This window comes from Haliotis cracherodii, unplaced genomic scaffold, assembly GCF_022045235.1.
Source record: "Haliotis cracherodii isolate W230 unplaced genomic scaffold, xgHalCrac1.p SCAF_3, whole genome shotgun sequence".
Taxonomy (NCBI): Eukaryota; Metazoa; Mollusca; class Gastropoda; order Lepetellida; family Haliotidae; genus Haliotis; species Haliotis cracherodii.
The window spans coordinates 6,127,096-6,138,415 of record NW_027266286.1 but is presented as its reverse complement, the minus strand read 5'-3'; the positions used below and the strand labels follow the sequence as shown (position 1 = coordinate 6,138,415).

General features: G+C 39.9%; 2 protein-coding genes across 2 annotated transcripts; one reads left to right on the top strand and one right to left on the bottom strand.

The window, feature by feature from the left end:
- Nucleotides 1-384: 384 nt before the first annotated feature.
- Nucleotides 385-3,529, top strand: LOC139474311 (uncharacterized). Its single transcript, XM_071257270.1, has 2 exons — nucleotides 385-464; nucleotides 1,444-3,529. The coding sequence occupies exon 2, from the start codon at nucleotides 1,502-1,504 to the stop codon at nucleotides 2,957-2,959; it is 1,458 nt and encodes a 485-aa protein (XP_071113371.1). The 5' UTR covers nucleotides 385-464; nucleotides 1,444-1,501; the 3' UTR covers nucleotides 2,960-3,529.
- A 229-nt stretch (nucleotides 3,530-3,758) lies between these two features.
- LOC139474514 (uncharacterized) lies at nucleotides 3,759-11,121 on the bottom strand. Its single transcript, XM_071257565.1, has 2 exons — nucleotides 10,996-11,121; nucleotides 3,759-5,825 (listed from the first exon to the last, which is right to left on the bottom strand). The coding sequence occupies exons 1-2, from the start codon at nucleotides 11,115-11,117 to the stop codon at nucleotides 3,857-3,859; spliced, it is 2,091 nt and encodes a 696-aa protein (XP_071113666.1). The 5' UTR covers nucleotides 11,118-11,121; the 3' UTR covers nucleotides 3,759-3,856.
- Between the last annotated feature and the right edge of the window lie 199 nt (nucleotides 11,122-11,320).

Sequence of the window (11,320 nt, the reverse complement as noted above, 5' to 3'; positions counted from 1 at the left end):
ACTAGACAATTAATGTAACATGTGAATAAGTACAATAATAAGACCCCCAAAAAATGTCGCAAATGCTTTGGGAAAGCCTGTGTTAGTCTATGTCTCTGACCCCCGGTTCTAGCAGATAATGGACAGTCTCGCCACAACACAGCTGCTGCTTGAAAGGGGATATACACAATAACACAGTGATGTGGGTCAGCTCACTGGCACTTTTTACAGGCACGTGTGCCGATCAGTGGCATGAGCCTTCCACATATGCATAAGAAATCTCCAGAAATAATATTCATATTGACCAGCGTCACGCAGGAATTATACACGGTTGTACGGTTTGGCTATTTATAGTAACAGACTGCGACTAATGCATGAGTTGCGTCCCTTTCCATTTCGACAACGGCTACTTCCGGTGAGACGATATCGTTAAGAAAACAGTTCTCCAGTGCTCGCTTCTCACAGCTTCTCCAACCCGTTTTTAGGTAAGTATTTAAGACATTTCACATGACAGCATGTCCCTCACAACCACTTTCAACATGGTTCTCACTTGTAGTGTGTTGACATGCCATAATAATTCTGATAAGTTGAAGAAATGGAGACAAGGTTTTTGTTTCCACTGTGATGCACCGAGATCCTCCCATAGGTGTAGATGTGCTTCTCCTTACAAGTATGTTTGTTTTTAAATTTATCACACCGTTTCAGTCGGTTTTTGTGTGTGAATATGATACCATTCTTTGCATATTGTCAAATATTTATGATTATTTTATCACGTCTAAATAGCAGGTAAAATGTCTACCAAATGAAAAGATTCTGTTCACAAAATATTTATACATAGGCTACTATTTGAGTCTATTTCATCCAGCGTTTTTTTAATTGTTATTTGATATTGGTATCTAGAGATAAGACAGATGAAATTCGTTTTGTTTTTTAGTATTTTGTGTCATGAAATAAATTGGTGTTGGTTAAAACAATACCTTGAAATATTAATTTTCATATTCAGTACTCCTGTCACTAGGTGTATGGAATCTATGTGTTTCTCTCTTATAGTCATTATACTTATGTTTTCCATCTAACTTGTATTTGTCATTTTGTGCATGAAATATCCTTTGGGGTTATACAGATACATATTCCAGAATGCACACAATGAAAGCTAATCATGAATTTTAAGTGTACTTATCTAAAAGTAAATTTCATTCGGTAGTGTGACGTGCAATACTATTTATCATGTGACATTTTCAGTAAGTTTATGGTTCCTGATATTGTCAAATAGAGTCATGCTCTTCCTTTATTATTTCCTTATTAAACCCTATTAAACGTCAAATGCCCGAGTTGTGTATACTTTGATACAGGATAAAACTTTCCCCCAGCACCCTATACCTGTAGAAATGTGATGATGAGACGACAAGTGTTTGCATAATGAATCTATTCAAAAAATAATGTATATTATTTGTTTTTGTTCAGATTGAAACCCTTCCCTACAACAAGAGGTGACAAAGAAGCTCGGACAAGATGGAAGGTCATGGTGAACAGACAGGATGGATCAGGTCAGCTATGGTCCCCCAAGAAGGATTCAAGGGTATGCAGCATACACTTTGTGGATGGAAGACCAACACCAGAGAATCCCTACCCATCTTTGAACCTTGGCTATGCTGATACGGAGAGGAAAGTAAAGCGTCTTCTCTTCAGTGACCAGGTGAATCTCCCCCCAGCCAAAAGGAAAAGATGCCTCATCATGCCGTCTATTGAAGTACCTCTCTCCAAGCCAGATCTGGACCCGTTAGGTGGTGACCCCTCTGCAGATCAGTCCAGGGATGCCACACCTGACCTGCCACCATGCCTACCCACTGTTGTCTCGGTACACTGGACTTGGTTCACTGCGTTTCTCCTGCTGATCCAGTGCTTGTGGAGGTTGGCATGCAGATACCATGACCAAGCACAAGCCCTACACAAGCAAGTCCAGGGCCTCACTCTACTTCTGGCTGAAGAAAAAAGGAAGGTAGTTCGTCTTGTGGCTCAAGTGGAGAAGATGAAAGCCGACAGCAAAGATACTTCATTCGCCTCGCAAATTCTGAAGACTGATGACGATGTCAAATTTTACACTGGTATCGAGTCTAAGAAACTGTTTTACGAATTGTTGGAGTTTGTTGCCCCGTACATTCAGAGACGATGGCATGGAACAATAAGCTTGTTGAAGAGTGTCCGACACTTTGCTGGACAACGTGGGCCGAAACCCCGACTACGGACCTGCGACGAGTTTCTTATGACTTTGATGAGGTTGCGACTGGGACTACTTACCAAAGACTTAGCAGCACGATTTCGGGTTTCTGCACCACTTTGTTCGAGGATATTTTTTTCATGGATCAGAGGAATGTCGACAGTTTTAGGGACATTAGTTTATATGCCAGACATCGGGGAAATTAGAGCATCCAAACCTAATCGTTTTCGTCATCTTCCAGACATCCATTCAATTATCGACTGCACAGAAGTGTTTATTGAAACTCCAAAGGATCTCTATCTCCAGGCTGCAACATGGAGTGACTACAAGCACCACAACACACTCAAGATACTGGTTGCTGTAGCCCCTAACAGTACCATTGTCTTCGCATCCAAAGCGTATTGTGGTAGAGCTGGAGACAAGGCTGTTACACTCAACAGTGGATATTTGGACCAGGTGCCTCCCTATTCTATGCTGATGGCTGATAAAGGTTTCAATATTGCCAATGAATGTGCAGACAGGTGTCTATCAATACATGTTCCGCCTGGAAGGAGAGGCCAGAGCCAGATGACTTGTGCTTCAGTGCGGAAGACAAAACGAATTGCAAACCTACGTATTTTAGTAGAACAGGTGATTCGGCAGATAAAGACATTCCGTCTGCTCAAGACTGAGCTTCCGATCACTCTAGTGCCTCACATAGATGACATTGTTACTGTTTGTTGTGCCCTTGTCAACTTTAAGAAGTCTGTTTATATGTCCTGATATATCTTCCTGTTGTATTGTACATTTATTGTAAAATATTTATGATAAGTTTAAATATGATGGATTTCCTCTCCATCTATTAGGTGGGGGCATGGGTGGCACAGTCGTCTAAGGCACCTCAATTTGCTGTGCAGATTAACATCCATAAACCTCGATTCAAATCCTTATTCTCAACGATAATGGTTTTAGGTTTGTTGGCACCATTCCAGTGCCCATGGGTTTCACCAAAGTGGTACCGACCGAGACCTGCATCACGTAGGACTACTGATCAACGTGGCGCTAATGTATGCCTATAGCCGTGTTTTGTACATGTCCTGTGATTTACTCCAAATTTAACATTCTGATCACTTCATATGTTTGGTGTATCTCTCCATCCATTGTAATGTTGCAGGATTTGATTTATGATTTAGTGTTATGGTCTTGACATTATTAGCGCTATACGGGGAGTTATGTCAATTTTAAACAGAAGTGAGGGTGAGAGCAGATGCAGTGACATGTGTGATTGCGAAAACGTTTGCGTTCAATGTGTATGTTTGTGAAAATGTATTATGCTCTCATGAATCCTAAAGTAGCCAACGATGATGGTTCTCAGTAATAAATCCATCAAAATTCATGAAGTGTGTTGCATCTCATGGTTACATCACGAAGGACATGGAACATCAACAAGATGCGTGGAATAAGCAAGTTACACCGGTACCTGTACAACTTCTTTATTACAATGACTGATGTTTCAATTCAATCATCATGGTCACATGCAAACAAACATGTAAAGTTAATGCAAGTTTAAACAAATCAACCTATTGAGTATTAACATATATTGAATATATACCTTAACTGATAGTGTAACACAGACTACAATGCAAACAATGCAATTAATACAAATTCACAATGTCATGTTTAAGTCACACACTTTGGGCAAAACCATGAATCATCATCCTGTGGCACATCTACAACACCACCACATCTTAAATGGCACCACATAGTGCAACAACTGCACTGGATGGACTCCTCAAGTCGACAGGATGGCTCTTCGATGCACTGCTGTCCACAGATAGGACAGAGAAACAGTGGCGTCCTTACGGCACGTTTTGTCCTCTTTGCCTGACTTGCACCCTCACCCCTCTTCTGTTTTCTCTTGGAGCTGGTTCCCTTCGCTGCAACATTCAGAAGCACCACAGTGTCATTTTTGCTTTTTGGGGCCGTAGATATGGGTACTGTCACAGCCAAAGCACCTTTCACATCCTTAGAAAACAATTCTGGCAATACAAACTTCAACCAGAATTTATCCATTTTTGCAAGCATATCTGACCAATACACATTGTCAAATGGTACTCTGACACACAAATGACCATGAAATGTAAATATAAATATGTCACAGTACATCCTATTCAAAATTCCCATCTGACCCTGTATCTGAGCATAATATCTATCTGTTGTCTTAATACATAGTTCCCCATCATTTAGTTCTATAAAGTTCACATTGTCAACTGAGGGTATCTCAGATTTGATGGTTGCTGGGCATTTAATTTCACAAAGTCCCTTACCGCAGCATTCACAATCGATTATTAAATCAGGGCTTGCTGAAATATATGGCTTGTTGGGTAAAACCACAATCCCAGAGTCGGATGACTTAAATTTCTTGTGGCTCTTTTTCATTACTTTTACGTATCGCAACTTTGCATGGGGCTCACAGGAAACACCATGTTTCATGTCGTTTGTTTGTACGCCCTCACTGTATCCCATGACATGACTGATCAGTGCTGATGGGTCGGCAGAATCGTCCCTGTCAAGGGTCTCCATCCTGGTATAGACGCGCCGGAAATTACTTGCTGTTATTCGACCCTTCCTCTGTATCTTCCACTCAACACCTCCCTGATTCTCTGTAGCTGATGTTAGTTGGTTACATTGGGCAACAGTAAAACTAAGTTGTTTGACAAATGCTTCAGGGGTCTTATTTGCTGTGGCTGGTGTTGTGGCACAAAACTGATCTACCATGGCAGGCAAGCTTGGAACGCATATAGGCAATGGAGCTGGGGCTTCTTTTTTCATCATCTTATGGAACCGAACTTCTGGTGCACATCTTCCTGCAATTGCCGACAGCTTGTTTCGGATCTGGACTTTGTCCTTGACAAGATCTTGTTGTTTCCTGCTCAATGGGGTGAAGCTTGTCTTGTTTATCACAGGACGTTTTGTTGTCTTGCCATGTTTGTAGAAATGGTCCTTCGTCCATGAAAGATCAACAGCAGGCACAGGGTTGAGGGACACTCTCTGTTTGGGAATGGTCCATTCACATTGCTTGTCTGTACATGTCTTCTCTGTTGCGCCAGTTACGACGGCTGCTTCAACACGAAACAGAAGTCCGGCAATGTGGTTGCATGAACCCAACATACCTGCAGTGCATGTACAGTATGCACTGAGGACCCTCCCACCAGCTTGAGTTCCAGACTCCTTTGCAACGGCAGCCCAGACAGCATATGCAGGTGAATTCAGGGACATTGATGGCATGACTTTTGCTTTCAGTAGACACAATGAACTGTTGTCCCTTATGTTGTGGTACAAAATCTCTTTCACCCAGTCACATGAATAATACCTATAAGCTTTACCAACTTTGTATTCATTGATGATCTGTCTTACAAGGTCCTCTGGAGTTCTTTCATTCAAGTAACTGGCTATATCTGTAATGTACACTGACGGCCACATGTTGATTCCTTCCTCTTCCCTAATCCATCCAACATCCAAGGAAAAAGGATCTTGAAGAACCTGTCCATCCACTAGGAGCTTCTCCTTGTATTCAGAAAGTAGCTTCCTCTCTTCATGCTCAGCATCAATGTTCACTGGACTTTTCTCCTCCCAGGCGATGAAAGACCTGTAATCAAATATGGTTTCATCATTATACAATACTATCAAAATGACAACCAAAGTATTATTGTTGCATATCACTATTTGTGAATTGTCATGAGAATAAACACTATTTAAACAGATTTCGATACCAACCCAGCCTACATATATTACATATATATGGCTTGACATTTTGTTGCGTCCTGTTGGCGCACAGAACAAGGTATGTTTGCTTACCTGTGGTTTTTAAATCTTTGCTAATTTCAGTTCAGATAATCCAATAAAATATATATGTACTGTACTGTATGCTAGTCACTTTCGACAACCAATCTTCCGCATTAAAAATAAATAAATGTCAATGTGCACATTAAGTTAAGATCTGTGGCAATTGATTGTTTGTGATTTTTTACCAAAACTATGTTGTACTTTATTGACCTTGTACTAAATATAAAAGATATATGTTTCAGTATACTATATATAACATTATTTACTTATACATGTTTATTGCCAACAATATGTCACAGATTACACCATGTATACACAGAGATTACTTACTTACTTACTTACTTACTTTGGAGATTTAACGTGCGCTTTCCGACTGATGCGTATTTCGCACACGGGCCCGGCCAGGCCATTTAATGTGTTTCCGAAAGGGGCGAGGGTGGTCTGTGCAACCCAAGAGGGGGCTTTTGGGGTTGCTTATATAGAATTTGGGAATTTTGAGATTTGGAATAGATGCTGATGGGGTTGGGGAGGAGAACTAAGGGAGCTGGGTATGGTGGATGATTGTTTGTTTATGTGATTTTGATTTGGTAGGTTATTATGGTTTTAGATGCGTTTTATTAGTTCCGTTTTTATTAAGAATACGCCTAAGGCCTTGAAGTTTTCTAGTTTATTTTGTGGGTTTAGTATTGCTTCTAGAGTGAGAGCCTTGTTTAGATTGAGGGTGGTTTGTAATGCGGTTCGATGTGTTAGGTAGTGTGTGCAGTGGATGAGTGCGTGTTCTGGGGTTTCTGGTTGTTTGCAGTGTGGGCAGTTACCTGTAGTGTGTTTTTTAAATTTTTTTAGGTGGTTATTTAGGTTGGTGTGTCCTGTTTGGAGTTTAGTGATTACTCTGTCGATTTTTTTTGATGGATGGAGAATTTTTGGTTTGGTTAGTGGTTTGCTGAGCACTCTTTTGATTTGGCTATTTGAGTTTAGATATAGGTTATGCCATTTTTTTGTGATTTTTTGTTTGTTTACACTTTTAATTTCTGATTTTGAGATGGGTAAGTTTAAGCTTATTTCTGGGATTTTAAGGGATAGTTTAGCTGCTTTATCGGCGTTTTCATTACCGTATATTCCTACGTGGGCGGGTATCCACAAGAAGGTTATTTGTTTGCCTGCTTTTGTTAGGTCGTTGGAGCTTTTAAGTATTTGATTTATTAATTTAGGTCGGTTTTTGGTATTTTTGTTTTGGAGGGCTTGTAGTCCACTTAGGGAGTCAGTAAGTATTAGGATTTTTTGGTTGTTTTTGGATTCTTGATTGTGGAGGGCTGAGGCCATGCCCATTAGTTCGGCCGTGAATATTGATTGGTTATTTGGGAGTCGGAAGGATTGTGTGGTTTTAGTTGGTTGTGTGGTATGGACTCCGAAACCCGTGTGTTTGGAGGTCGGATCTGAGGATCCGTCCGTGTAAATGTGACACCAATTTGGCCAATTTTTGTGTATGTATGCTAGTGTGGTAGTTTTAGCTATGTTTGAGTCGGTTTGTTTATTTATTTGGCTAGCTAGTGTTGTGTCTATTTTGGGTATTTTAAGTTTAGGGGTGAAGATATTTGATTGTTTGCAGTTTTGTTTAAGATTTTTAATTTGGTGTTCATTTAGGTAGTTTGTTATTCTTTGGGATATTGGGGTAAGTAAGGGGTGTTTACGAGCTAGAGCTTGGTTTTTAGGGCTGATGTTTTGGTTTATTAAGTTTTGGATGAGAGGGTTTGATTGGGACGCGGCCCAGAAATTTAAGCTTAGCTGTTCCCTGCGTAGACTTAGTGGCATTTCTCCTGTTAAGGCCTGAAGTGAGGTGTAGGAGGTGCCATGTTGGGTGCGTGTAATGAGTTTGAGAGCCTGATATTGTATTGAGTCAAGTTTTTTGGATAGAGAGTTGTTTAGGGTGTTGTATATGGCGCAGCCGTAGTCTAGTTTTGATCTAATTAGGGATATGTAGAGAGAGAGGAGAGTATCTTTGGAGGCTCCCCAGTTAGAGCCAGTTAGGCATCTTAGGGTGTTTAGGTCTTTACTGCATTTAGTTGTTAGGTTTTGGATGTGAGCATCCCAGGTGAGATGTTCATCGAAAATAAGTCCTAAGAATTTGGTTTGTTTTTGAAATTTGATTGTTTGGTTGTTTAGCTGGAGGATTGGGGAGGCGGGTTTCATGTTTTTATGTTTGAATACTATTCCTGTTGTTTTTTCTGAGTTAAGGGAGAAGCCCCATTTGTCAGCCCATTGTTGTATTTTATTAAGAGATTTTTGGAGTAGATTTGTGGCCATTTTCATGCTTTTAGTGCGGATCCAGATGGCTCCATCATCCGCGAATTTTGATGTGTTTACTTTAGGGGATAGACCCTCGAATAGATCGTTTATCATTATATTGAAGAGGGTGGGGCTGAGGATACTGCCCTGTGGAGTGCCATTTTCTAGGGGACATTGGTCCGATAGAGTTTGGTCTATACACACGGTTATTTTACGATTGTTTAGGAAGTCCTGGATGTAGTTTATTATCTGACCTTTGAGTCCTATTTTTTTAAGTTTTTGTATTAGCCCATCGTGCCATACCATGTCGAAAGCTTTAGAGAAGTCTAAGAAGATGCCTGTGGTATATTGTTTATTTAGTTGTCCTGTCTTAATATCTTGTTTTAGTCGGGCGAGGTTATCTAGGGTTGAGCGGCCAGGAGTGAAACCGCTTTGATCTGGGTTTATGGTGTTATTTTGGGTTAAGTAATGTTGTAATCTATTTTTAGCCATTGATTCCATTACTTTACATAAGTTTGAAGTTAGGGATATTGGTCTATATGAGTTAGCTTGATTAGCTGGTTTATTAGGTTTAGGGATTGGTATGACTAGGGCCTGTTTCCAGGGTGTAGGAACCTGTCCGTTTAGGTAGATGAGATTGTATAGTTTGAGTAGTGCCTGGAGCAGTTTTAGGGGGAGTTTTTTAATTATTTGGTAAGAGGTTAGGTCTAATCCTGGGGCTGTGCCCTTTTTCCTGTTTTGGATTACGTAGAGGAGCTCCTCCATTGTGTAGGGTTGATTTATTTCTAGATTGTTATTGTTTGGTTCTTTTGTGGGTTTGTTTTCTGTTTTAAGTTTATCTTGGAATTTTTGGCTGAAGTTGCTTTTACTGCTAACGGCCGAAAAGTGGTTGGCGAGATTATTTGCTTTTTGGGCGGGGTTGGTTGAGTTGTTAATGTTAGGGTTTTTTTTATGTCGTTTTAAGCCTCTAATGGCGTGGATTTTGCGCCAGACCGTTCTGGCATCTGTACGGTTATTTATACCTTCGCAGAATTTTTTCCAGTCTCTACTTTTGGCTATTTGGACTAGTTTTTGAACCTGGTGGTTTAGTTCGTGGGCTATGTTTAAATATTTGTAGTCGCGTTTTGCTTTATTGAAGGCTGATTTACGTTTTCGTCTAGTCTGTTCTATTTCCTCATTCCACCATGGTACCGTCGGTTTGCCTGTCTTAGATACTTTGAAGGGGATGGAGGTTTTGGCTGCGTTTATTATATAGTCTGTTAGGTTTTTACAATAGGTTTCTGGATCATTATTTTCTATTTCGTTTAAGTTAGCTTCGTTGCAGATATCTTGGAATTGGTCCCAGTTAGCTTTGTTGTAATGGAATTTTGGTTCTTGGTTTTCTGTTTGGATTGGTACGTTTGTATTTCCTATGGTTATGTTTATGGGGAAGTGGTCGCTACCTAGCGGGACGTCGTGCACTTCCCATTGAGTGCTTTGGGCTAGATCTGCGGTGCATATGGTTAGGTCGATAGCCGACATTTTTTGGTTTATCTTATCGTACCTCGTGGGTTGGTTGCTATTAAGGAGTACTAGGTCGTTTGTTTCTATCCATTCGGAGATTAATTTGCCATGATTATCTATTTTATCATCTATGCTCCATGTAGGATGGTGAGCGTTAAAGTCTCCTAGGAATATAGTAGATTTATCGCTTATTTTGAGTAGTTTGTTTAGATCCTCAGGTTGGACTTTTTGTTCCGCCCAGTGGTAAATATTTATGATGTTTATGTTTCGGTTATTTAATGTGATTTTAATGCCGTTGGCTTCTAGGTTTGGCGTGTCTATTTTTATTTCTTCGTAATTTATATCTTCCCTGATAAATATGATTAGTCCTCCTGCGGCTCTTCTTGTTTTCGGTTTAGCTCTGTCAGTTCTAACTGAGTTGTAGTTAGGTAGTGTGAAATTCAATGTGAATGCTTATATCTAGGATGGTGATTGATACCAGTCAAATTGGTAAAACTCAAGTAGATTGTTATGCTTTGACAATAAAGTGTCATCTTGTGAACCCTGAGTGAGGCCAGTCCAATTGCCCAAACTCAAATTGATTGTTTGGTTTTTGTTTGGTAAGTGACATCTTGTCATGTTGTGAAAAAAGACCAGTCGAACTGGTTAAACCTTAGTTAATTGCTTTGTTTTGAGAGGCCCCAAGTAAGCTCCTTGAGCTCTTGTACTGTACTATGTCAATCAATAAAGTATGAATAAGCAAAATACCTGTACATTTTGAAACTAACTGAGCCAAAATTGTGTAAAAAATGTGATGGATACAAAATCACATACTGGTTTGGGTACATAGATCACAAGGAATATTGTGGGTACAAAATTACTACATCCCATCTGTGGAAGACAGCTTCAGTAATTAGACACGACTGGCACACAAGTTATTTTATAACATTTAGAAAAACAATCTATATCAGATCAAATTCAACGTATATATATATACAACGAAAACATTCAAGAAGTAATGTTTTACTCAAAGATTTTATCATCGTGCTCATGTTTACAACGATATATTTTAAATATATACGATTGTTGGCAACATCTCAATTTGATAACATAAGTAACTTCCTATAAACAACTTAAGTTTGCTTCACACATTTATGCTTAAAATAAGACAACAGAAGCGAAAACTACATATTTCAACGAAGACGTACCTTGCTACAAGTTCATCATGGTTGCCCTCAACCGACTTTTTCCGCAACGAAAGGAATGCTTTCAACGATGTGACAGTCCACAAACGAAATTTCTCCAGACTCATATCGCTCAAATCTGCCATGGTGTACAAATACGTAGTCGGAAAAGCTCGTAAATACGTCCAGTATCGAAGAAAGCGGAGACGATAATGATGCTGAATGACGCAGGGACAACAGTGACATGTGAGGTCCTTGTCGAAATCGGCGCGCGCATCGTCGACGTTTTTTATTTCCGGTAAGATGGCGGAAAAATGGACAATCGTGTATTAACTTTCCTTCGCCTGAG